This window comes from Entelurus aequoreus, linkage group LG09 (genome assembly GCF_033978785.1).
Source record: "Entelurus aequoreus isolate RoL-2023_Sb linkage group LG09, RoL_Eaeq_v1.1, whole genome shotgun sequence".
NCBI lineage: Eukaryota > Metazoa > Chordata > Actinopteri > Syngnathiformes > Syngnathidae > Entelurus > Entelurus aequoreus.
Genome location: NC_084739.1, coordinates 12145869 through 12168270, shown reverse-complemented (window position 1 = coordinate 12168270; position 22402 = coordinate 12145869). Strand labels below are relative to the sequence as shown.

General features: G+C 41.9%; 1 protein-coding gene and 1 long non-coding RNA gene across 2 annotated transcripts in view; one reads left to right on the top strand and one right to left on the bottom strand.

The window, feature by feature from the left end:
* The window catches only part of LOC133657120 (leucine-rich glioma-inactivated protein 1-like), a 36406-nt gene that overhangs the window by 5221 nt on the left and 8783 nt on the right, over positions 1–22402 (bottom strand). The window contains exons 5-7 of the mRNA XM_062058067.1: positions 18712–18783; positions 14044–14213; positions 13581–13745 (exon numbers count right to left, since the gene is read on the bottom strand). Of these exons, the coding sequence (XP_061914051.1) occupies positions 13581–13745; positions 14044–14213; positions 18712–18783 (407 nt within the window). The remainder of the gene's footprint in view (positions 1–13580; positions 13746–14043; positions 14214–18711; positions 18784–22402) is intronic.
* LOC133657123 (uncharacterized) overlaps positions 6270–22402 on the top strand; it is a 72350-nt gene continuing 56217 nt past the window's right edge. The window contains exon 1 of the long non-coding RNA XR_009827231.1: positions 6270–8777. This is a non-coding gene — a long non-coding RNA (uncharacterized LOC133657123). The remainder of the gene's footprint in view (positions 8778–22402) is intronic.

Genomic DNA, 22402 nt, shown 5'->3' with positions numbered 1-22402 from the left:
TAACATGAACCTTTGTTATAGGCGAGTAAGGGTTGCACCCCTAACAGAATGGTATGTCCCAGCAGCTAGCAGGAAGTGTGTGTTGTGTTTACGTCCGGGCCATCAGATGCAATAAAGACCACTGAATGAGTTACACACTATTGTCTCCTGTCCCAACTATATACTAGAACATGGCGTCAGAAGTGGCTAGACCCAAAGTTTGAGGGTTGTGTGTTGTCGTGCTGCACTGACGGCACACACGAAAGTAAAAAAAAAAAAAAAAAAAAAAAGAAGGAGCAGTGGAGGCGAAGACGGGAGATTTAGCCGTTAGCAACAAGCTAGGCTAACAGCGATAGCTTCACCATGGCTTCCAGCATACCACCACCGGAGGAAATGAAGCTGAGTGGCGATATCACAAGTAATTGGGACAATTTTAGAGCCGAATTTGAGGATTATATTCTGGCATCAGGACTAAAAGAAAAATCAAAGGAAGTGCAGGCAGCAACCCTGCGACGAGTGATGGGCGCTGAATGCCGCCACATATACAAGCATAACCTGGGACTCACGGCGGACCAGCAGAAGGACGTGGACGTCATCCTCGAGAGTCTCGGTGCGTATTTCAAGCCAGCCAGAAATGTAATATTCGAGAGATACGTTTTCGGCAACTGCAAGCAAGATGAAGGGGAGCCCATTGATGCGTTTGTAACGAGGCTGAGGGAAAAAGCTGCTTCCTGTGAGTATGGCCAACTCGGAGAGGAACTTATAAGAGACAGAGTGGTGTTGGGTGTCAGTGATGAGGGTGTGCGGCGTCGCATGCTCAGAGAGAAGGATCTCACGCTGACATCAGCCATCGAAATATGCAGAGCTGCTGAAATGACGGATATCAGGTTGAAGACGATGGCACAGGACAGGCCGCTGGAGGCAGTGCATGCGACAGATGGCCGGCGGCCGCGACCAACATCTAAGCAGGAACACTTTAGCAAGTTTCAGAATCAGGCACAGAGTGAGGGTGCTGCATGTAGATATTGTGGCAACATGCACAAGCGCGGACGTGAACTTTGCCCAGCATATGGGAAGAACTGCCGCAATTGCGGAACAGCAAATCATTTCGCTAAGGTGTGCCTGAAGGGGAGACAAGCCCGACAATTGAACATAGCAGAGGCTGAGGTCCAGGAGGATATGGTCAGGGACAGCACAGAGGCCCACATCTACACAACAGAGAGCATAGGTGCAGTCCAGGGCGGTGGGAGGAAATGGTTTGCTAACATAAGAGTGAATGGTGGGTCTCAGAGGTGCCAGCTAGATTCAGGGGCGACCTGTAATGTGATGAGTATACAAGACAAGAGAAGACTGGCGCCTGGTGTGGAGTTAGGGCCGAGCCAGACCAGATTGGTACTGTATTCAGGCGAAACGATGCAATCCATAGGGATATTCAGGACAGAGTGTGTAGTGAGGGGCAAAACACACAAGCTTGAGTTCGAGATAGTGAGAAGCAAGCAGAGACCCCTGCTGTCGGGCGAAACCAGTGAGCGGCTAGGCCTAATGCGCTTCACCATCCCTCAGGAGCTGCTTATGGTGGGGCAGAGCAGGTCAGAGCCACTAACTAGGCAGCACCTTGTTATGACATATGATGATGTTTTTAACAGTCCAGTCGAATCCGTCCCAGGGGAGGTTCATTTTGAGCTAGACAAAGATATAGCCCCGGTGCAGGCTCCCCCACGCAATGTGCCAGTGGCACTCAGAGAGGCAGTCAAGGCTCAGCTAGATAAATATGAGCGAGATGGGCACCTAGCCTCAGTGTCAGAGCCAAGTGAGTGGATTAGCAACATGGTGATAGTCAGACAGCCAGACAAGGTGAGGATCTGCATAGACCCCAAGTTTCTAAATCAAGCTCTGAAGAGGTCACATTACCTAATGCCGACCTTAGAGGATGTGCTATACAAGCTGCCTAAAGCGCGCATATTCACCCTTGTAGACGCACGTGATGCCTTTTTACAGTGTAGGCTAGATGAGGACAGTAGTTACATGACTACGTTCTGGACACCGTGGGGCAGGAAGCGCTGGTTAAAGCTACCGTTTGGTGTGTCAGTAGCGCCAGAGGTATACCAGCGGAAGCAGCATGAGCTGCTGGCAGGGCTTGCTGGTGTAGAGCCAATCGCAGATGACATACTGGTGGTAGGGTGTGGGGAGACAGATGAGGAGGCCATACAGGACCATGACACAAAACTGATAGCGCTCATGGAGAGGTGCAGAGAAGTTAAGCTAAGATTGAGTCTAAAGAAGCTGCAGTTCAGGCTTAGAGAGGTCAAGTTTCATGGGCATATTCTGTCAGCAGAGGGGCTCAAGGCAGACCCAGAAAAGATCAGGGCAGTCCAGGACATGCCACACCCCACCGACGCCAAAGCAGTCCAGCGGTTCATAGGGTTTGTCACCTATCTCGCAAAGTTCATGCCACGACTCTCCGACATCTGTGAGCCACTGCGGAGGCTGCTGGACAAAGACGTCCCGTGGCATTGGCTGCCTAAACACGAGGCTGCAGTCAAGGAGGTCAAGCGGCTGGTCACGGCAGCCCCGCTCCTGAGATACTACGACGTGACCAAGCCAGTCACCATCCAGAGTGATGCGAGCCAGAAGGGGCTTGGATGCTGTCTGATGCAGGAGGGCCAGCCAGTCGGGTTTGCATCACGGGCGCTAACTCAGACAGAACAGAACTATGCACAAATCGAAAAGGAGTGTCTGAGCATCGTGTTTGCGTGCCAGCGATTCCACTATTACCTGTATGGGCGTGGAGAGATCACAACAGAAACGGACCACAAGCCACTCATCTCGATTTTCAACAAGCCTCTCCTCACGGCACCCAAGAGGCTCCAAAGCATGCTGCTCACACTTCAGAACTACACCCTCAAGGTAGTGTACAAGCCGGGCCCAGACATGCACATCAGTGACACGTTGAGCAGAGCCACGGCTCCACTACAGAGGACGGACACGAGCTACACAAAACACGCAGTTTGTAGCCTGCAGAGGGCGCAGGAGGACACTGAACAGATAAATCAGGCTGATTATCTGAATGTCACCAGACAGCGCCTGGCGCAGATAAGACAACACACGGAGATGGATGAAAACCTCCAGATGCTAAAGGCAGCAGTGCTCAGGGGATGGCCAGATCTCCGTGAGGATACTCCTCTGGCGATCAGGGAGTACTGGTCAATTCGTGACGAGATCAGCGCACAAGATGGAGTGCTCTTCAAAAGCCAGCGGGTCATAATTCCAAAGTCGTTACGCGCGGAGATGCTGAAACGCATCCACGCCAGCCACGTAGGAGGAGATGCCTGTTACAGACAGGCCAGAGACACGCTGTACTGGCCGAACATGCAAGGTGAAGTCAAGGACTATGTGAGTCAGTGTTCAGCATGTAACGAATATTCACATGACCAACAGCGAGAAACAATGATGTCACATGCACTCCCGACGCGGCCATGGCAGATTCTCAGCATGGATCTATTCAGGCAAGCAGGCAAGGATTTTCTGATCATCGTTGACCATTACTCAGACTTCTGGGAGATAGAGCTGCTCCCAGACTTGTCAGCAGAGACCACAGTCCTGAGGTGCAAGGCCCAATTCGCACGACACGGACAGCCTGACCGGGTCATTACAGACTGTGGTTCTCAGTTTGACTGCGGGACATTCAGGAGGTTTGCAAAAGAATGGGACTTTAGCCATGTAATGTCTTCACCCAGGCACCCAAAGTCTAATGGAAAGGCTGAGTCGGCAGTAAAGATAGTGAAGAATCTGTGCAAGAAAGCAGCCAGCGCAGGCAATGACCCATGGATAGCCATCTTACAGTGGAGAAACACGCCCACGGAGGGCATGCTCAGCAGCCCAGCACAAAGACTGATGTCTCGGAGGCTGAAAACTCCGCTCCCGGTCGCCGACACGCTCTTGGAGCCGAGCGTAGTCACTGGGGTCCCGGAGAAGCTGCGGGCGAAACACCAGACAGCCAAGTTCTGGTATGACAGGTCGGCCAGAGACTTGCCCGAGCTGTGTATCGGCCAAGACATCAGGATGAAGCCACTACCTGGCGACAGGACGGGCAGGTGGAGGAGGGGCGTGTGCCTGAAACAGGCGGGCCCCAGATCATACCTGGTGGATGTCGAGGGGACGTTCTATCGACGGAATCGGGTGGATCTGCGGCCAGCTGAGGGGGAGGCGATCGGACGCCACCCTGAGCAACAAAGCATGCAGCGCAGCGGCCCGCCTGAGGAGCAACACAGCGATCCGTCTGACAGCACGACGGGCAATATGGAGGACAGTGACACAAACGGGCAGGGGGCCAGGCCGCTCAGGCGGAGTGGTGTGCACCAGCCCGCGGGCAACGCCACGCCCGTGACGGAGCAGAGGATGGCCAGTGGCAGGCTGGTGAGAGTGCCGGTCAGGTTGGACTTATAGATATTATGGACTGGGGTTTGGGCCTGAGGCTGGACTATTGTTGTGTTGACACACGTTTGAAAAAAAAAAAAAAAATAAAAAAATAAAAAATAAAAAAAATAAAATAGGGGGACGGAATCTGTAATGTGTTTTATTTTAGTAATGTGTTAATATGGGATACATATTCGGGTTGTTTATGTTCTTAGAAAGGTTCATCTAAGAAAGGGGAGATGTTATAGGCGAGTAAGGGTTGCACCCCTAACAGAATGGTATGTCCCAGCAGCTAGCAGGAAGTGTGTGTTGTGTTTACGTCCGGGCCATCAGATGCAATAAAGACCACTGAATGAGTTACACACTATTGTCTCCTGTCCCAACTATATACTAGAACAACCTTCCATGAACCTGGGAAGATTGAATTTTCCTACCTAGGATTTTGAAAAAGTACACTGAAATGCTGCTCGAAGACGGAATTCCTTTACAAACATAATGTTCTGACATTACATAACAATGTAAAAGCCTACATATACGTAGATATACGTTAGGTCAGAAACAAACGCAAGAGGCTATATCATCCCTACAAGCCTGTTTCGCAGGTTTCCCTGCTCGTCAGGGGATTTGCAGGTTCATAACCTGATTCATAACCCAACTATTGGGTTGAATTTATGTAACCCAAAAGTTGTGTTATGCTAACTCAATGTTGGTTGATTCATAACCCAACTATTAGGTTGATTTTATTTAACCGAAAAGTTGGAAAGCATTTTATAAAATACCCTGACGAGCAGGGAAACCTGTGAAACATGCTTGTAGGTATAGCCTCTGTCTTTTTTCTGACCTAACGTATAGTCCGCTCTACCCCGGTATTGAGCACTGTGTAACGGATAAACCACAGAAACCTCGACAATATACGTAGATATACGTATATATTATACTATAAACAATGTTATTGTCGACCTATATTAGTACTTGGACTTAGACTTCCTTTAATGTCATTCAAATTTGAACTTTACAGTACAGATTAGAACGGAATTTTGTTGCATTAGCTCGTGGTAGTGCAGGATAAAAGAGCAAGAAGGTGCAGAGTGTTTGCATTTACAAAAGAAGGTGCAGATATAAATAGATAGATTACTGTACAGATAAATATAAATATTTATATATAATATATATAACCAACAAGACCCATTACCTCCCTGCTTGGCACTCAGCATCAAGGGTTGGAATTGGGGTTTAAATCAGCAAAATGATTCCCGAGCACGGCCACCGCTGCTGCTCACTGCTCCCCTCACCTCCCAGGGGGTGGAACAAGGGGATAGGTTAAATGCAGAGGGTAATTTCACCACACTTAGTGTGTGTGTGGGAATATCAGTGGTACTTTAACTTTAACTTGAATATATTGTACTTTTGCACATGCATATGCATATTGTCAAAATACCGCCACAACACTTATCCACAACCTCTATAATGGTCAACAGTCAAATAATCATACATGTCATACACATACATATTTATTTTATTATGTTTAATTTGAGGTCAGACTTCATAACTCTATGTGTGTTTTCAATTTCCCAGTATCATTGAATGCAGCATGAGAACCGCCTTTCATTTCCCCACAATACTGTATGTCAAAGACGTTCCACCAAACAGCTTTCCAGACGGGTTTATATCGTGATATAGTCACACCGGGTTCACGGCAGAACAGGTTACAATACATTTAAATATCTAAATCCAGCAACAACAAAAAAACTGTTTCTATAACGTTTTAAACTGTTGTTGTTGTACTTCCTACTTTGGACACTAGGTGGCACTGCTTCCATTAAATTCGGTGGCGTTGGCACACAGCAGGTGGCGTGCGTCGAAGAAGAATAACAAATCAACGTGATGCCAAAATGTTTATATTCAATCAGACGCGGTGGAAAAAAAGAGTTTCCCCTCCTGCTAACAAGTCAAGATAAGTGACAATTATGTTTGAAAGTAATTAAGGTAGTGTGGTCATGAAGTATATCATGTTTAAAAACACAAACTAATATTTTACATAGCAACCGTAATGTTACCATAACCAGTGACGAGAAAATGGCACAGCCACGAATAAAAATGTCCACCGGTTGAATAATGTTAGTTTTCTACCTACTTAAGAATAACGTTCATTTGTTTAATGATATTTATGTGAAGTGAATTACATTTATATAGCGCCTTTTCTCCAGCGACTCAATTAAAGCGCTTTGCATAGTCAGCAGGGGTGTCCAAACGTTTTCCACTGAGGGCCGCACACTGAAATATCAAAGTAAGCGGGGGCCATTTTGAAATTGTTTATTTTAAAAACCATTACAAAATATATATAAAAAAATATACATTTAGGCCTCCACTCAGGCTTGATCCTGGGGACCCCAAAGGGTTTAGGTAAAAAAATATTAAAAATGTGTCATTATTTAGTGTTATTATTATTATTCAAGGTCTAAATCTCCAGATCAACATTAGGTCTATCTGTCAATATAAAGTGTTTTTTCAAGATTTAAGTTGTATGCTCTTTTTGTCAAAGAAAACCCAGTTTTTTATGGAAAAAACCCAAAATATGCAATATTTTCCCCCAGTAACATTTTAAAGTGGAATATTTGAGATTATATAATAATTGGAGTTCATAGCATAACTCATAACAACATTAATTCATTATTACTTTTGAGCAACTTAAATAGACACTTAAAAAAAAGAAGTCCCACCAAAATTATTGGGGATCCAAAAGGGTCCTGCTCAGTAAAGTATTAAAAAATAAATCATACTTTTTTTGTACTTTTAACACAATAGTCTCAAGATCAACTTCAGATCTATCCGTCAATTATAGCTTTTGTTGTTGTTTATGTTTTTTGTTTGTTCGTTTTAGGCCCTTCTTTAAACAAAACAGCTTAGTTTTTTATATGGCAGACACAAAATATTTTCCCCCAAAAATATTCCAAAGTGGAATATTTAATGTGACGTAATTGGAGCTTTGAATAGGTCAATAATTCATAATAACATTGATTTTGATTCATTATTATTTTTTAAAGAAAGAAACAGCCTGCATGGCAGCTTTGTGTTATTAGAGTAAACGTTGCAACATGTTTTTGTTACATTTCACCTGTTTGCTCTTTCATGCCACTTTTTATGTTTTTTATTTTTTTAATCGTATTTTTAAAATGTGCCGCCGGGCCGTTAAAAAATTACCTGCGGGCCGCACTTTGGACACCCCTGTCATAGTGGATGGGCCAATTTTAACAGTGAATGATATTATTACACTATTGCCTATGCATTCAATGATTTTTTTTTTTTTAATGTACAATGTAAAAGATTTTTTGTCGATTTTACAGTCAAAAACTGACCGGTCAGTCGCAAAAATTTTACCATAAAATTTACAGTGTTTACAGTGTTTTTTTCAGCATGTAAAAGGAAACAAACAGTACCACTGTTTTTCACGGTCCAAAACTGGCAGCTCAGTTGATACAATTTCACTGTAAAGTTTACAGTGTTTTTTTATACTGTAAATATAAAACTGCATTTTTACAGTAACATGCTGGCAACTTAGCTGCCGGATTTTACCGTTAAAAACAACAACTGTAGATTTTACAGTGTACTATTGAGAATGGCAAAACAGTACCACCGTTTTTTACAGTAAAAAACTGGCAGCTCAGTTGGCAGCATTTTATGATCAAAAAAGAGCGGTACTGTTTTTTCATGTACAGTAAAATGCTGTAAAACCACCGTCAATTTCATAAAGTTGCTGTGAAATTATATGTATAAAGTTTGACAATTTGATGAAAAACTTGCTTTGAAATCATACGTCAAGCGGATAAAAAGTATTTATTTCTAGTTGAACAAAAACAGTGTTTGAATGTATGATCATACACTTGTTACATTATAATATTTATGTTTAAAAAATAGGCGATTGAATTGAGTACATGTATTTTTTCTGTCAAAATGGGAAAAAAACTAATACATTTAGTAAGAAAATAATAAAGTATTTTAATGACAAATATTATTTCCAGGCTTTCGAGGGCCCAAATAAAATGATGTGGCGGGCCTGATCTGGCCCCCGGGCCTTGAGTTTGACACCCGTGATCTACATATTTAAGCTACATTTAAATCAGTGTGGGAGGCGCTAGAAGCAGAAAGGTAAAGTGTCTTGCCCTAGCACACAGGCGGAAGGAGGAATCGAACCTGGAAGTTGGAACCCTCAAATCGCTGGCACGGTTGCTCTATCAATCGAGCCACGCCGACCCATTTATGGAGTTAAGAAGCACAGAAAGAATTGTAGTATGAGACTGACGGACTATTTTATTTTTAGCTGGTGCTGGCGACGATTATGGATGAACTACTTGATTGGAGGAGTCGGAAGGATACAAGACAGCGTAAGTAAATGTGCTTCACATTATTAGCTGCATGTAAACAATGTGCTTTTTGTTAATATTGCAACTTTGTATGCACAAGCTGATTAGAAGTATCATCTCTATTAATATTCCATCCATCCATCTTCTTCCGCTTCCGAGGTGGGGTCGCGGGGGCAACAGCCTAAGCAGAGAAGCCCAGACTTCCCTCTCCCCAGCCACTTTGTCCAGCTCCTCCCAGGGAATCCCGAGGCGTTCCCACGCCAGCCGGGAGACATAGTCTTCCCAACGTGTCCTGGGTCTTCCCTGTGGCCTCCTACCGGTCTGACGTGCCCTAAACACCTCTCTAGGGAGGCGTTCGGGTGGCATCCTGACCAGATGCCCGAACCACCTCATCTGGCTCCTCTCGATGTGGAGGAGCAGTGGCTTTACTTTGAGCTCCTCCCGGATGACAGAGCTTCTCACCCTAACTCCGGCGGCGGAAACTCATTTCGGCCGCTTGTACCCGTGATCATTCGGTCATAACCCAAAGCTCATGACCATAGGTGAGGATGGGAACGTAGATCGACCGGTAAATTGAGAGCTTTGCCTTCCGGCTCAGCTCCTTCACCACAACGGATCGATACAGCGGCCACATTACTGAAGACGATCCACTCTTCCCTCACTCGTGAACATGATTGTACCAATAAATAAAAATGAATAGCTTGAATAGCGCTCATATCTCCAAGGTTTTTATTTGTCAACCATCACCTAAGACAGACCTAGACATTTATTTTGACCCGGGGGTCACATTGATGGAGGGGCTGGACTCTCTTCCACTCTGGCGTTGCAAGCAGGGAGAGGTGACGGGCTGGGGTGGCAATTCTTGTTTCCCCCCCGGCTAAAGACCTGTATGTTGGCATTTAACCCAGTAGATGAGCTTCCCTCAGCCTCCAGGTGGGGGGACGGATCCTGACTGTTGCGCTTACGCACCAAACAGTAGCTCTGATTGCCCGCTATTTTTGGATTCCCTCAAGGGAGTACTTGGGAGTGCTCCCTCAGGTGATTCCCGTGTTTTGCTTGGGGACTTCAGCGCTCACATTGGTAACAACAGTGAAACCTGGGGAGGCGAGATTGGAAGGAACGGCTGTCCGGATCTGAACCCGAGTGGTGTTTTGTTGTTGGACTTTTGTGTTCGTCACAGATTATTCATAACGAACACCATGTTCAAACATAACAGTGTCCATATGTGCACTTGGCACCAGGACACCCTAGATCGCAGTTCGATGAGCGACTTTGTGGTTGTGTCATGGGATTCGCGGTCTCATGTTTTAGACACTCGGGTGAGAGAGGGGCAGAGTTTTCAACTGAATCTGACCTCGGGGTGAGTTGGCTCTGGTGATGTGGGAGGTCGCCGGTCAGACCTGGCAGGCCCAAACGGATAGTGAGGGTCTGATGGGAACGTCTAGTAGAGTTTCCCGTCAGAGAGAATTTCAATTCCCACCTCTTGAAGAACTTTGAACGTGTCACGAGCCTGGCGCTGGACATTGAGTCCGAATGGACCATGTTCCGTACCTTTATTGTTGAGGCGACCGATCGAAGCTGCGGCCGCAAGGTGGTTGGTGCATTTTGTGGCAGTAATTCCAGAACCCGCTGGTGGACACCAGCAATGAAGGATGCCGTCAAACTGAAGAAGGAGTCCTATTGGGTCCTTTTGGCTCATGAGACCTCCCAGGCAGCGGACAGGTACCGACAGACCAAGCAGCGCTCAAAAACTCAGACAAGGGAGTAGTTAAGGGAAGTCATGGAAAACGACTTACGAGCGGCTTCGAAGCGATTCTGGACCACCATCCGCTGCTTTAGGAGGGGGAAGCAGTGTACTGTCAACGCCGTGTAGGGTGGGGATGGTGTGCTGCCGACCTCGACTCGGGATATTCTGGATCGGTGGAGGGAATACTTCAAAAACCTCAATCCCACCTACACGTCTTTCTATGAGGAAGCAGGTCCTGGGGAATCTGTGGTTGGCTCTCCCATTTCTGGGGCTGAGGTTGCAGAGGGAGTTAAAATGCTCCTCGGTGGCAGGGCGGGGTGGATGAAATCCGCCTGAAGTTTCTTTGGGGGCGGTGCCTCTGGATTGTCAGATCAGGGTGTTGGTTCCTCTCTTTAAGAAAGTGAACCGGAGGGTGTATTTCAATTTGCCCAACCAGTCTACATGTGCCTTGTGGACGTAGAGAAGGTATTCGACTGTGACAATAGAAGTCCTGTGGGGAGTGCTCAGAGAGTACGGGGTATCGGATTGCCTGATTGTGGCGGTCTGCTCTCCCTATGATTGATGTCAGAGCTTGGTCTGCAGTAAGTTGGACCTGGTTCCAGTGAAGGTTGGACTCCGCCAGGGCTGCCCTTTGTCACCAATTCTGTTCATAACTTTTATGGACAGAATTTCTAGGCGTAGTCAGGGCGTTGAGGGGATTAGGTCTCTGCTTTTTGCAGATGATGTGGTCCTGATGGCTTCATCTGTTCAGGATATTTAGCTCTCACTGGAACAGTTTTCAGCCAAGTGTAAAGTGACTGGCATGAGAATCAGAACCTCCAATTCCGAGTCTATGGTTCTCGCCTGGAAAAGGGTGGAGTGCCATCTCCGGGTTGGGGAGAAAATCTTGCCCCAAGTGAAGAAATTCAAGTACCTTAAAGTCTTGTCTCTCCCTTAGAGATAGGGTGAGAAGCTCTGTTATTCGAGAGGAGCTCAGAGTAAAACCGCTGCTCCTCCACAACGAGAGGAGCCGGAGGAGGTAGTTCCGGCTTCTGGTCAGGATGTCCCCCAAACGCCATTAAGGGCACGGCCGACCGGTAGGAGGCAACGGGGAAGACCCAGGACATGTTGGGGAGACTATGTTTGCTGGCTGGCCTGGGAACGCCTCGGGATCCCCCAGGAGGAGCTGGACTAAGTGGCTGGGGAGAGGAAAGTCTGGGCTTCTCTACTTAGGCTGCTGCCCCCGCGACACAACCTCAGACAAGCGTAAGAAGATGGATGGATATATGTAAATATTTATATTTACAATATGCACATCATATTGGCGTCTATAGTTTTGATGTTAAAGGGTTACAAAAATATTTTGGAAACGTTCGGCTGGCTGGATTGAAAGCTTAACGAGCCGTATTTAGCCCAGATCTGATCTGAGTGCATCTACTTGAATTTGGGGGACATTCTTGTACTCTAACGAAAAAGTTCATTCAGCTTTAACTTTTATTCCAAGGACTAAATGTTCTATTTTAGCACATTAGGAACTGATTTGTCTCTCGGGCTCAAATAGTTTGTTTAAATGACGCATGTGGATAAGACAAACAGGACTGACATCATCTTTTAGAAATGTGTGTGTGTGTGTGTGTGTGTGTGTGTGTGTGTGTGTGTGTGTGTGTGTGTGTGTGTGTGTGTGTGTGTGTGTGTGTGTGTGTGTGTGTGTGTGTGTGTGTGTGTGTGTGTGTGTGTGTGTGTGTGTGTGTGTGTGTGTGTGTGTGTTCTTGTATTTCCACCCTTCTTGAGACATAAACAAGGAAAAGTACCTTCCATATGAGTTATGGAAGGTACAAGTTAAGACCGAAATCATGGTCCAATAAGGAAAATCATTGCATCTAATAGAGAATGTCTCATTTGCACCCTTGGTGGTGAAATCTATCAACATGAGGGTGGTCCCAAAAAGGAGGGATTTTTCAAATTGACTTTGTGTCGCTTTTAAAAGTGCTCCCCCTCTGGCTGACATATGTAATAAAAAGTGTGTGTAAGAAATTGAAATACGCCCCCTTTGGCCAAAATTAATTAAAAAAATAAAATAAATATGTATATAGACACATACTGTAATAACTTGAAGTAAATAATGAACATTAAATACCAATTACAAAAAAAAACAAAAAAAAAACATTTTTTTACTAATAGCAGTTTTTTTCCCACAATGTGTCGACTTTCGTCTTATAAAATTGGGAACAATTTCTCATATTCTTTCTGTTTCTGTAATATTGCAATATTTTCTCGTAAAATTCTGACTTTTTTAATGTAAAATTATTACTTTTTAATGCAAAATGCGACATTTGTCATGTAAAATTCTGACTTTTATCACAATATTGCCAATTTTGTTTGTTGTTCTTGTAAAATAGTGACATTTTTTGAGTAAAATTAATACTTTTGTCACAATTTTGCCAAGTTAAATTCTGATTATTATTATAATATTGCCAACATTTTTCAGTTTTCTTATAAAATTGTGACTTTTGACGAGTAAAATTACGACTCTTTTCATAAAATTGCCAAAAAGTTACGCTTTTTCTTGTAAAATTGCGACTGTTATTGAGTAAAATTCCAACTTTTATTATAGTATTACAATTTTGACTTGTGTTGAGTAAAATTACGACTTTTATTATAATACTGCCAAAAAGTTTTTATTGTGAAATTGTGACCTTTTTCTTGTGAAATTCCAACACATTTTTCACAATAAGCGTTTTTATATTTGCATAGTATGTATATATTATTAATGTTGCAAATACAAATCTTTATTTATCTAGAAAGGGTGGTCCTAAAGAGGTAGGCATTTTTCAGAGGTCTCAAGAAGATAACAAATACAAGAATATGTGTGCGTGTGTGTGTGTGCGCGTGTGTGTGTATGTGTGTATATTGCGTACTCCCAAAATGTGATCTTAAGAAGTGCAGAGCAGCAACTTGGAATATGTTGTTTTAGTGAGTAGAGCCTTTTAGCCACATGAGAGAGAGAGTTAGGGTTTATTAGAGTTAGAGGACACCACAACAAACAAGAACCACAATAAAAAAATAAACAGAGTGTGCTATAATTTTTTTTAACTTACTGTCAATATCGTCAAAGTTCCTGAAGACCATCTCCACATGATCCCACTCCATGAAGCTACATTTGCCAATGAAGGGCTGAGCATAGACCACAAACTGGTCATCGCCGAAGGAAAAGGCCTCGACGGATATGGATTCGAACTTGAGGGACTGGTAGGAGGCAAACTCTATGAGAGGCACAACAACACAAGTTAAACTAGAAGGTTAAAGGGTAAAACAAATTTACATGGCGTACTATTTTTTCAATCACATTGTGACAATCAGCCGTTTCGGCAATCCGCAGCCTGTACTCTGACAATAACAAGAGATTAGATGGCAATGAAGAGCCTTTGTTTGTTTGTGTCATTACTGCTTATACAGAAAATATATTTTTGATATTTTTTATCTACATCTGTGCAGGTTAATCATACAAATGAACTTGATTTGGGCAGATTTTGTAAAACATGTTGGTTTTTTTTACCCAACCTGTGGTGATGCAGTCGAAGGCCTGAGGCATTAGGTTGTTGATCCCCTTGTCCTGCAGCGCCGACGGGCCTTTGCAGTACATCTGATCCACTGTCGCATTGGTGCTGTAGATCCACTCCACCAGCCACTTCAGCTTACAGTCACAAGTGAACTGGTTCCCTCGCAAGTCTCTATAAGCAAAGTTAAAAATGTATTTCTATACCCAAAGACGGTAAAAAGCATTCAAGCAAAAAACAAAAATAACAGTGGTTAAAAAGGAACTGTGGGAGAAGAACACATGTATTTCTCTTTTCTATGTGTTCTAAATCATTATTAACAGCTACAGTCGTGGTCAAAAGTTTACATACACTTGTAAAGAACATAATGTCATGGCTGTCTTGAGTTTCCAATAATTTCTACAACTCTGGAGTGATTGGAGCACATACTTGTTTGTCATAAAAACATTCATTAGGTTTGGTTCTTTTATGAATTTATTATTGGGTCTACTAAAAATGTGACCAAATCTGCTGGGTCAAAAGTATACATACAGCAATGTTAATATTTGCTTACATGTCCCTTGGCAAGTTTCACTGCAATAAGGCGCTTTTGGTAGCCATCCACAAGCTTCTGCTTGAATTTTTGACCACTCCTCTTGACAAAATTGGTGCAGTTCAGCTAAATGTGTTGGTGTTCTGACATGGACTTGTTTCTTCAGCATTGTCCACACGTTTAAGTCAGGACTTTGGGAAGGCCATTCTAAAACCTTAATTCTAGCCTGATTTAGCAGAGGTGTGGACTCGAGTCACATGACTTGGACTCGAGTCAGACTCGAGTCATGAATTTGATGACTTTAGACTCGACTTGACAAAATGTAAAGAGACTTGCAACTCGACTTAGACTTTAACATCAATGACTTGTGACTTCACTTGGACTTGAGCCTTTTGACTTGACATGACTTGCTACTTTCCCCAAAACCTAAAGCTTAAAAAGTTATTTGGGAGCGCTCCGTAGCTTTCATTTTGTACGTGTCTGTCTATCAGCGTGTGTGCTGCGTGTCAGCGTGTGTGCTCGCAGTACAACAGCCAATCAAATTAGATCTACATTGTTTTCATCACACAGCATTCAGCCAATCAAATTGCAGGACAACCAATGAACAAGAGTTGTCAAACAACGCGCCAGTGAGAGAGATTTATACCAAAGTTGGTTTCGTTCGGGTATAAAAACTACGACTTGGTCAACAAAAAAGGAATTGCCGTATGCAAATCACGCAGTTCGAATATTACAGACGGAGACGCAACAACTTCCAACTTCGTTCGACATTTGAAGTTGCACAAAGAAGGGTAAGTTTTGAATGTAAGATAACGTTTATTGGCTAAGTAACGTAACTTTTATTTGCTGTGTAGTTAAATCAGTGAGGCTGTAAACTCACTGCTAACGTCATAACCATAGACATCTTATAAGGGTACGCAGCATCGAGCGCTACTGCTTACTGGCGCAGACGAGACGCGGGGCCGCCATCTTGGAGTGGTGATCCGCTCCACTCAGTGCAATTCATTTGGCAGGAGCAATGAACTGTCAGCGCATTTAATTCATTTTACCTCACTGAATACCACTCATTTTCACACGCTTTTTTGTCATACGTGTAGCTATGATAACGGACACATGTTTTATTATTCATAGTTTGCTTAACAGTAATATAATATTCTTATATGCTATAAGTGACCAGACGTCCGAGATCAAAACCGGGAATATAAGCCCAGAGAAGGGGGGAAAAAAAGGTCAGCTATTTTTTAAGTTGAAGAAACAATATAATTACGTTATATATACATGCGTATATCCTACATAAACAATGTATGAATACATTAGATATCTATATATCTTATAGACCGTATCTCTGTTGCTGCAGCAGCAGAGAGTTTATTCTGTCTTGACACTTTGTATTGATACTTTGTATTACATTCTTCCCTTAAATTATCATGTTTACAGTGATTGTTATATATGTATTTTTTATGTATGTCACTTTGGATAAAAGCGTCTGCCAAATACTTAAACATATATAAACACCTGAAAGTCTTTATATCAGCTAAAACCACCAATCTGTTTCACTGGATTCAGAATAAAACCAAATGCTGTCTTACCCAACAATGTTAGTATTTGAATATTGTTACTTGAAGACTTATTCCTGGTTACAATTATACTGTTAAGAAAGTATTGTCTTATATTTTGCCTAAAATGAGAATGCATCATAATCAGTGGCGGCTGGTGAATTTTGTTTTAGGTGGGGCTGAAAGTTTGTAAACCAAACCCCTGTAGGGTCGTCATCCTCCCCCAGAAGATTTATTTGTGATTTTCACATACAAATATTGAAGATCTTTGCTCCTTCTCAACTATGTGGTAATGTTATTTTCATAAAATACAACCAATAGTACATTAATGTTAAATCTTACTTGTGAAAAGTAATCCCCCGATTCCTATTTTCAACAGTCCGCTCATTTGAGCAGGAAAACGCTGAACACCAGCCCGGCATCTTTGTTTTCTACCTGTCAACTGTCAGTTTAGGCTGCTCGCCGGCTCCTCATCACCACTTCAAGATGCAATATGCTCGCGTCACAGCAACCAATACTGCGTCTACTTATAAGATGTCTATGGTTATAACATCATTTCAAACACAGCAATCTGTTGCGTCCACTGCAGTTTGCTACCTTATTCATACTTTTTATCAAGTGATTTTTTTAAGCAGGGTTGCATGAGGTACCTACATTTAACGTTACGTTAGTCAATGTATCACACACAGTAACATAACGTTAGACGGCGGTCAGCAGCACCGTGTATTTTAGCCACCTACAAAAAGACAAACATAGTCAAATAAAGGTCAGTTAAAATGTTTACTATATTAAGAATATGTGTACATATTGCATAGGGCCCTGACATCTAAAAAGTAAAACTCTGTTCATTGTTATGTTCATGTATTTGTTATGTTTTTCATATGTACGCACACATAAACACACGTACAGTATGAGATGAGATCAATGAGATAAGGTAAGAACAGAATAGAAACTGCTGTGGAACTAGTTACAATGCAATATGCCATGGAAATACAATGTTAACACTTTTGTACAAATAAGTACAGTTGCACTTGTTTTTGCAAACGTGTTTATTCTGTAAAGGAATGAGTTAAATGTTTAAAATTGTTTAAACTATTAAAATGACTGGTTAATAGTGCTATTATGAATTGCAATGTCAGTACTATTTTTTTTCCTGCTATTTCAAATGCACTTGATTTAATAAATAAATACAGCGGTTTAAAAGCATACACAATCCGTGTAAAAATATTAGTCTGTGGTTAAAAGGACTTGAAAGGACTCGAAACTCAAAATGCAGGACTTGTGACTTGACTTGAGACTTTCCAGTCTTGACTTTGGACTTGACTCGGGACTTGCCTGTCTTGACTCGGGACTTGACTCGAGACTTGAGGGCAAAGACTTGAGACTTACTTGTGACTTGCAAAGCAATGACTTGGTCCCACCTCTGTGATTTAGCCATTCCTTTACCGCTTTTGACGTGTGTTTGGGGTCATTGTCCTGTTGGAACACCCAACCGCGCCCAAGACCCAACCTCCGAGCTGATGATTTTAGGTTGTCCTGAAGAATTTGGAGGTAATCCTCCTTTTTCATTGTCCCATTTACTCTCTGTAAAGCACCAGTTCCATTGGCAGCAAAACAGGCGCAGAGCATAATACTACCACCACCATGCTTGGCGGTAGGCCTGGTGTTACTGGGATTAAAGGCCTCACCTTTTCTCCTCCAAACATATTGCTGGGTTTTGTGGCCAAACAGCTCCATTTTTGTTACTATTTTGAATGCACAGAACAGAGAAAGATGTGTGCGTGTGCGTGTGCGTGTGCGTGTGTGTGTGTGTGTGTGTGTGTGTGTGTGTGTGTGTGTGTGTGTGTGTGTGTGTGTGTGTGTGTGTGTGTGTGTGTGTGTGTGTGTGTGTGTGTGTGTGTGTGTGTGTAGATGATAGGCAAAATTCCAAAAAAGTGCAGTTCCCCTTTTACTTAATGATATGAAAATGTTACAAAACGGATGGACATAATTGATTAATTGCTTGTAAATAATTCTTGCTGCCATTGAGGCAAAACAAAGTGCACTATTTGGCTGCATAGATCAGCTATGGAACGTTTAGCTACATCCATGCTAAGGCAGCATTATTCTACGACTCCAGCCTAGAAACATGAGTTCAGAACGTCCAATTTGGTTTATAATCGATCATTGATTCACCCCAGATTTTGTTGAAAGCGTCTCATGCTTGAAACATGCCTGTAGTGTACAGTTATTAAAAGGTTTTATAACTGCGACAGTTTGACTCCTGGAATAGATTTTCAGTTGTGAAAAAATGTCTACACTCATTAAAATTCAAGAGAAACTATCGCGGAGACGCAGACATCTTCAGTAGCTGATTAATTCCAACCCCCCCAGACCCCCCTCGTGCAATTTTAATGGTGTGAAATGTGCCAGCCGCCCACACTCTTTTGGTGCCTCGGCTGGAGTGGAATAATGATGCTGTGAACTAAAGATATCGAGGCGACTGTACAAGAAACTCATTGTTCCTGTTTGGATATTTTTACCGTTACGTAACACGCATTATGCAAATTATGCGTGTGTAAAAAAAAAAAAAAGGCGTACTTACACTTTCGTGAGAGCCTCAAGACCCTTGAACAAATCTTTGGGGAGCGTCTCGAGATTATTATAGGCCAAACTCCTGTTAAAAAAACACACAAAAAAAAACACAATCGCCGTCAGACGCCTACTCTTTTTTCCCCTTGGTTAATGATAAACATGCCAGGTTACATAATAACAACACCTAATGCAGATGTTTTCAGTTGGGGTTTATCTCAGAGGACACATGGAGCAGAACTAGAGCAGGAACGTTGCCTATGGTGCCTTTCACAGAAAAACATGTTTTAGAGCTAAATCTTCCTCTAGTGCAGGGGTCGGCAACCAAAACCGTTGAAAGAGACATTTTGGACCAAAAAACAAATCTGTCTGGAGGCGCAAAAAATGAAAAGCTGTATATAAGTGTTATAATGAAGGCAACACATGATGTAAGTGTCTATTAGCTATAATAGCCTACTATCAAAATGACAATGTGTCGCAGGCTGACGCAAATATTCGTTGACAGAAATGTTGAAATGTAATATTTATTCTACACATTTTTACAACATTAGAAACCATTAGTAAATCAGAGGCGACTCAGAAGGTGAGATAACTCCTGGAAATTACGGGATTTTAACTGCCAAAGGTATACATGTGTGTGTCCAAGTTAAAGGAAACGGTACGCTGTCTTCTTTTAATAGATTTATTACAATCTTTGGTAAGCTAGGTAATGTTTGCTGTCTGGAACAACATGGCACACAAACAACTATCAGAAATGCAGCCAATATTACATACAGATAATGTGTGGTGATACATGCAAAACTAAATTATATACAAAGAGGATAAAAGTAAAGGATATTAAATGAGCTCAAATATACCGACAAACGAGGCATAATGATGCAAATGTACATACAGCTAGCCTAAATAGCATGTTAGCATTGATTAGCTTGCAGTCATGCACTGACCAGATATGCCTGATTAGCAATCCAACAAGTCAATAACATCAACAAAGCGCACCTTTGTGCATTCACGCACAGCATAAAACTTTTGGTGGACAAAAAGACAAAGAAGGAGTGGAAGATTTTACATGGCAACAAACTGTTGCGTCACAGTCCACACTATGGTGAGTTCAAGAACCACCGAAATTAGTAGGACAAAACGGTGTTCACCAAATACTCTCATCAGGGAAGCATAAACACAAACATATTAAACCACTAAAACATTAAAGCTTTAGCGGTGCACTTAGTGTGTGTGTGAGTGTGTGTGTGTGGCATGCTTAGCCATTCCTTTTCCTCTAGTCCTCCAGTGATAATGAATGTTTTTATTCCCCACTGTAAAATTTACATTTGTTTTTTAACTGTAAATAATAAAAACAGCAATTTTACAGTAAAATTTTGGCACTTGATTTGCCAGTTTGTTTGTTTTTTTACCGTTTTTTTAATGCCAAAAAGACACCATCGCTAATTACAGTTAAAAAAAAAGTACTGCTTTTTTCATTTAGAGAAAAATGCTGTGAAAACCACAGTAAATTTCACGATTTTACCATGAAATCTATTGCTACTTTTACAATGCACAATTTGATGGATAACTTGCTTTGAAATCATTATTATTAGTATTTATTTCTATTTTTAAAAATTGGTTTGAATGTTTGATAATATATCTTTGCGTAATTAGACAATTTTTAAGTTAACATAATTTGCGATTACATGGAGTACATTTTTTTTTTTTCTCCCAAAATAGAAAGAAAGAATATTTAGTAAGAAACGTTACAGTACTTCATTGATACATATTATTTCCAGGCTTTCGAGGGCCTAATAAAATGAATTGGCGGGCCACATCTGGCCCCCGGGCCTTAAGTTTCACACCTGTGGTTTGGATCCATGAAGGAAAGAAGAAAGTGAATGAATGTTTATAACTGAATACATTTACATATGCATAGAAATGTGTTTTCTTTTGTATTTTGTATTTTTTGTATGAATGAAGTAACGTTTATGACAACCTTTTTCAAAACACAATATAGAATGTGAAATATAACAGGACAATGCATACATTTGTCATTTGTTTTCAAAACGGTTACAAAAAAGTGGGACCCCAAAAATTTACTGTGGGACCCCATTTTTATGACATGATGGGGTCCCCGGGACCCCATTTTGAAAATTTCCTCGCGCCAACACTGATGGAGTATTGGTGTGTGCGAAACAGCAGCAGGCGGCTGTGGCCTGCGGGCCGGTTCTAATACTAATCAAATATTATCCCGGGGGCCATAGATAATTGACTTTGACACCCCTGATTTAGCATGTAAACAGCTCTTCAGCCAATCTGGTAAAAAAAGGCAAAAATCTGCCCATCCGATCCCATCATCAGGTTTGGGACATCACTACAAATTGTTAAATAATAAATGACGTTACGAACAGTATACATATTGGCGTGGTCTTACAGCTGTGCAGCAAGTGCAAACCTGCACCAATATACAGTAACTTTGCCAGACTGCTTGCACTGCTCAGAGCAGATGGTGTTCTATAACGGGGAACAGTTAATTCCATCAGCATGAGAGTTGCATTATTGATAGGAACCAAGAATAAAAAGGTACGCGAATAGAAGCAGCTTGTGTGAAGTGGCGATACATCCATTCCCATTGTAACGCAGAAGTGCATGTCATATAATTAATGCGCTAGTACCCCCTTAGTTAAGTTGCAGTGCAGTAAAGACTGGCCAAGCAAGGCAAGGAGGATCACCAAAAGCTGTCATGTTTAAAACGGCATCTGAAATAATATTCTCTGTAGTAATTAAATATGAATGTCAATTCTGCTGAATCTGTGGAAATAAAAAAAAAAAAAATTTTTGTACACTCTACTAGGGTTATCAATATTTTGGTACCGGTACAAAAATGTATTTCAAAACTTTTCGATCCTTTTCTAAATAAAGGGGACCACAAAAAATGTCATTATTGGCTTTATTTTAACAAAAAATCTTAGGGTACATTAAACATATGTTTCTTATTGCAATCGAAGAACAATGTTGTCCTTAAATAAAATAGTGAACATACTAGACAACTTGTCTTTTAGTAGTAAGTAAACAAACAAAGGCTCCTAATTAGTCTGCTGATGTATGATTGATTGATTGAAACTTTATTAGTAGATTGCACAGTATAGTGAAAAGGAAATTTCTTATTTTTTGGAAGCTCATCTCGTACTTGACTTTGTTTATAGGGTTAGGCGCAATAAGTGTTCAACTTCAGCCTAAACCCTTTCGGTCTGCAACATTTTTTTATTTATTTATGAATGTACAACTGTTTGTTTATGAGTGTACATCTGTTTGTTTATGTAAAACTGTTTGTTTATTTTGTTGACCATCGACCGAAGAAATAATAAACTAAACTAGTACATATTCCGTACAATTGACCACTAAATGGTAACACCCGAATACGTTTTTCAACTTGTTTAAGTCAGGGTCCAAGTAAATCAATTCATGGTACGTATGCAGTAACATATTGTGTCATTTCTCATTCTATTATTTTGTCAAAATTATGAGGGACAAGCTGTAAAAATTGATTATTAATCCACTTGTTCATTTACTGTTAATATCTGCTTATTTTTCGTTTCAACATGTTCTATCTACACTTCTGTTAAAATGTAATAATCATCTATTCTTCTGTTGTTTGATACTTTACATTAGTTTTGGATGATACCGCAAATTTAGGTATCGATCCGATACCAAGTAGTTAC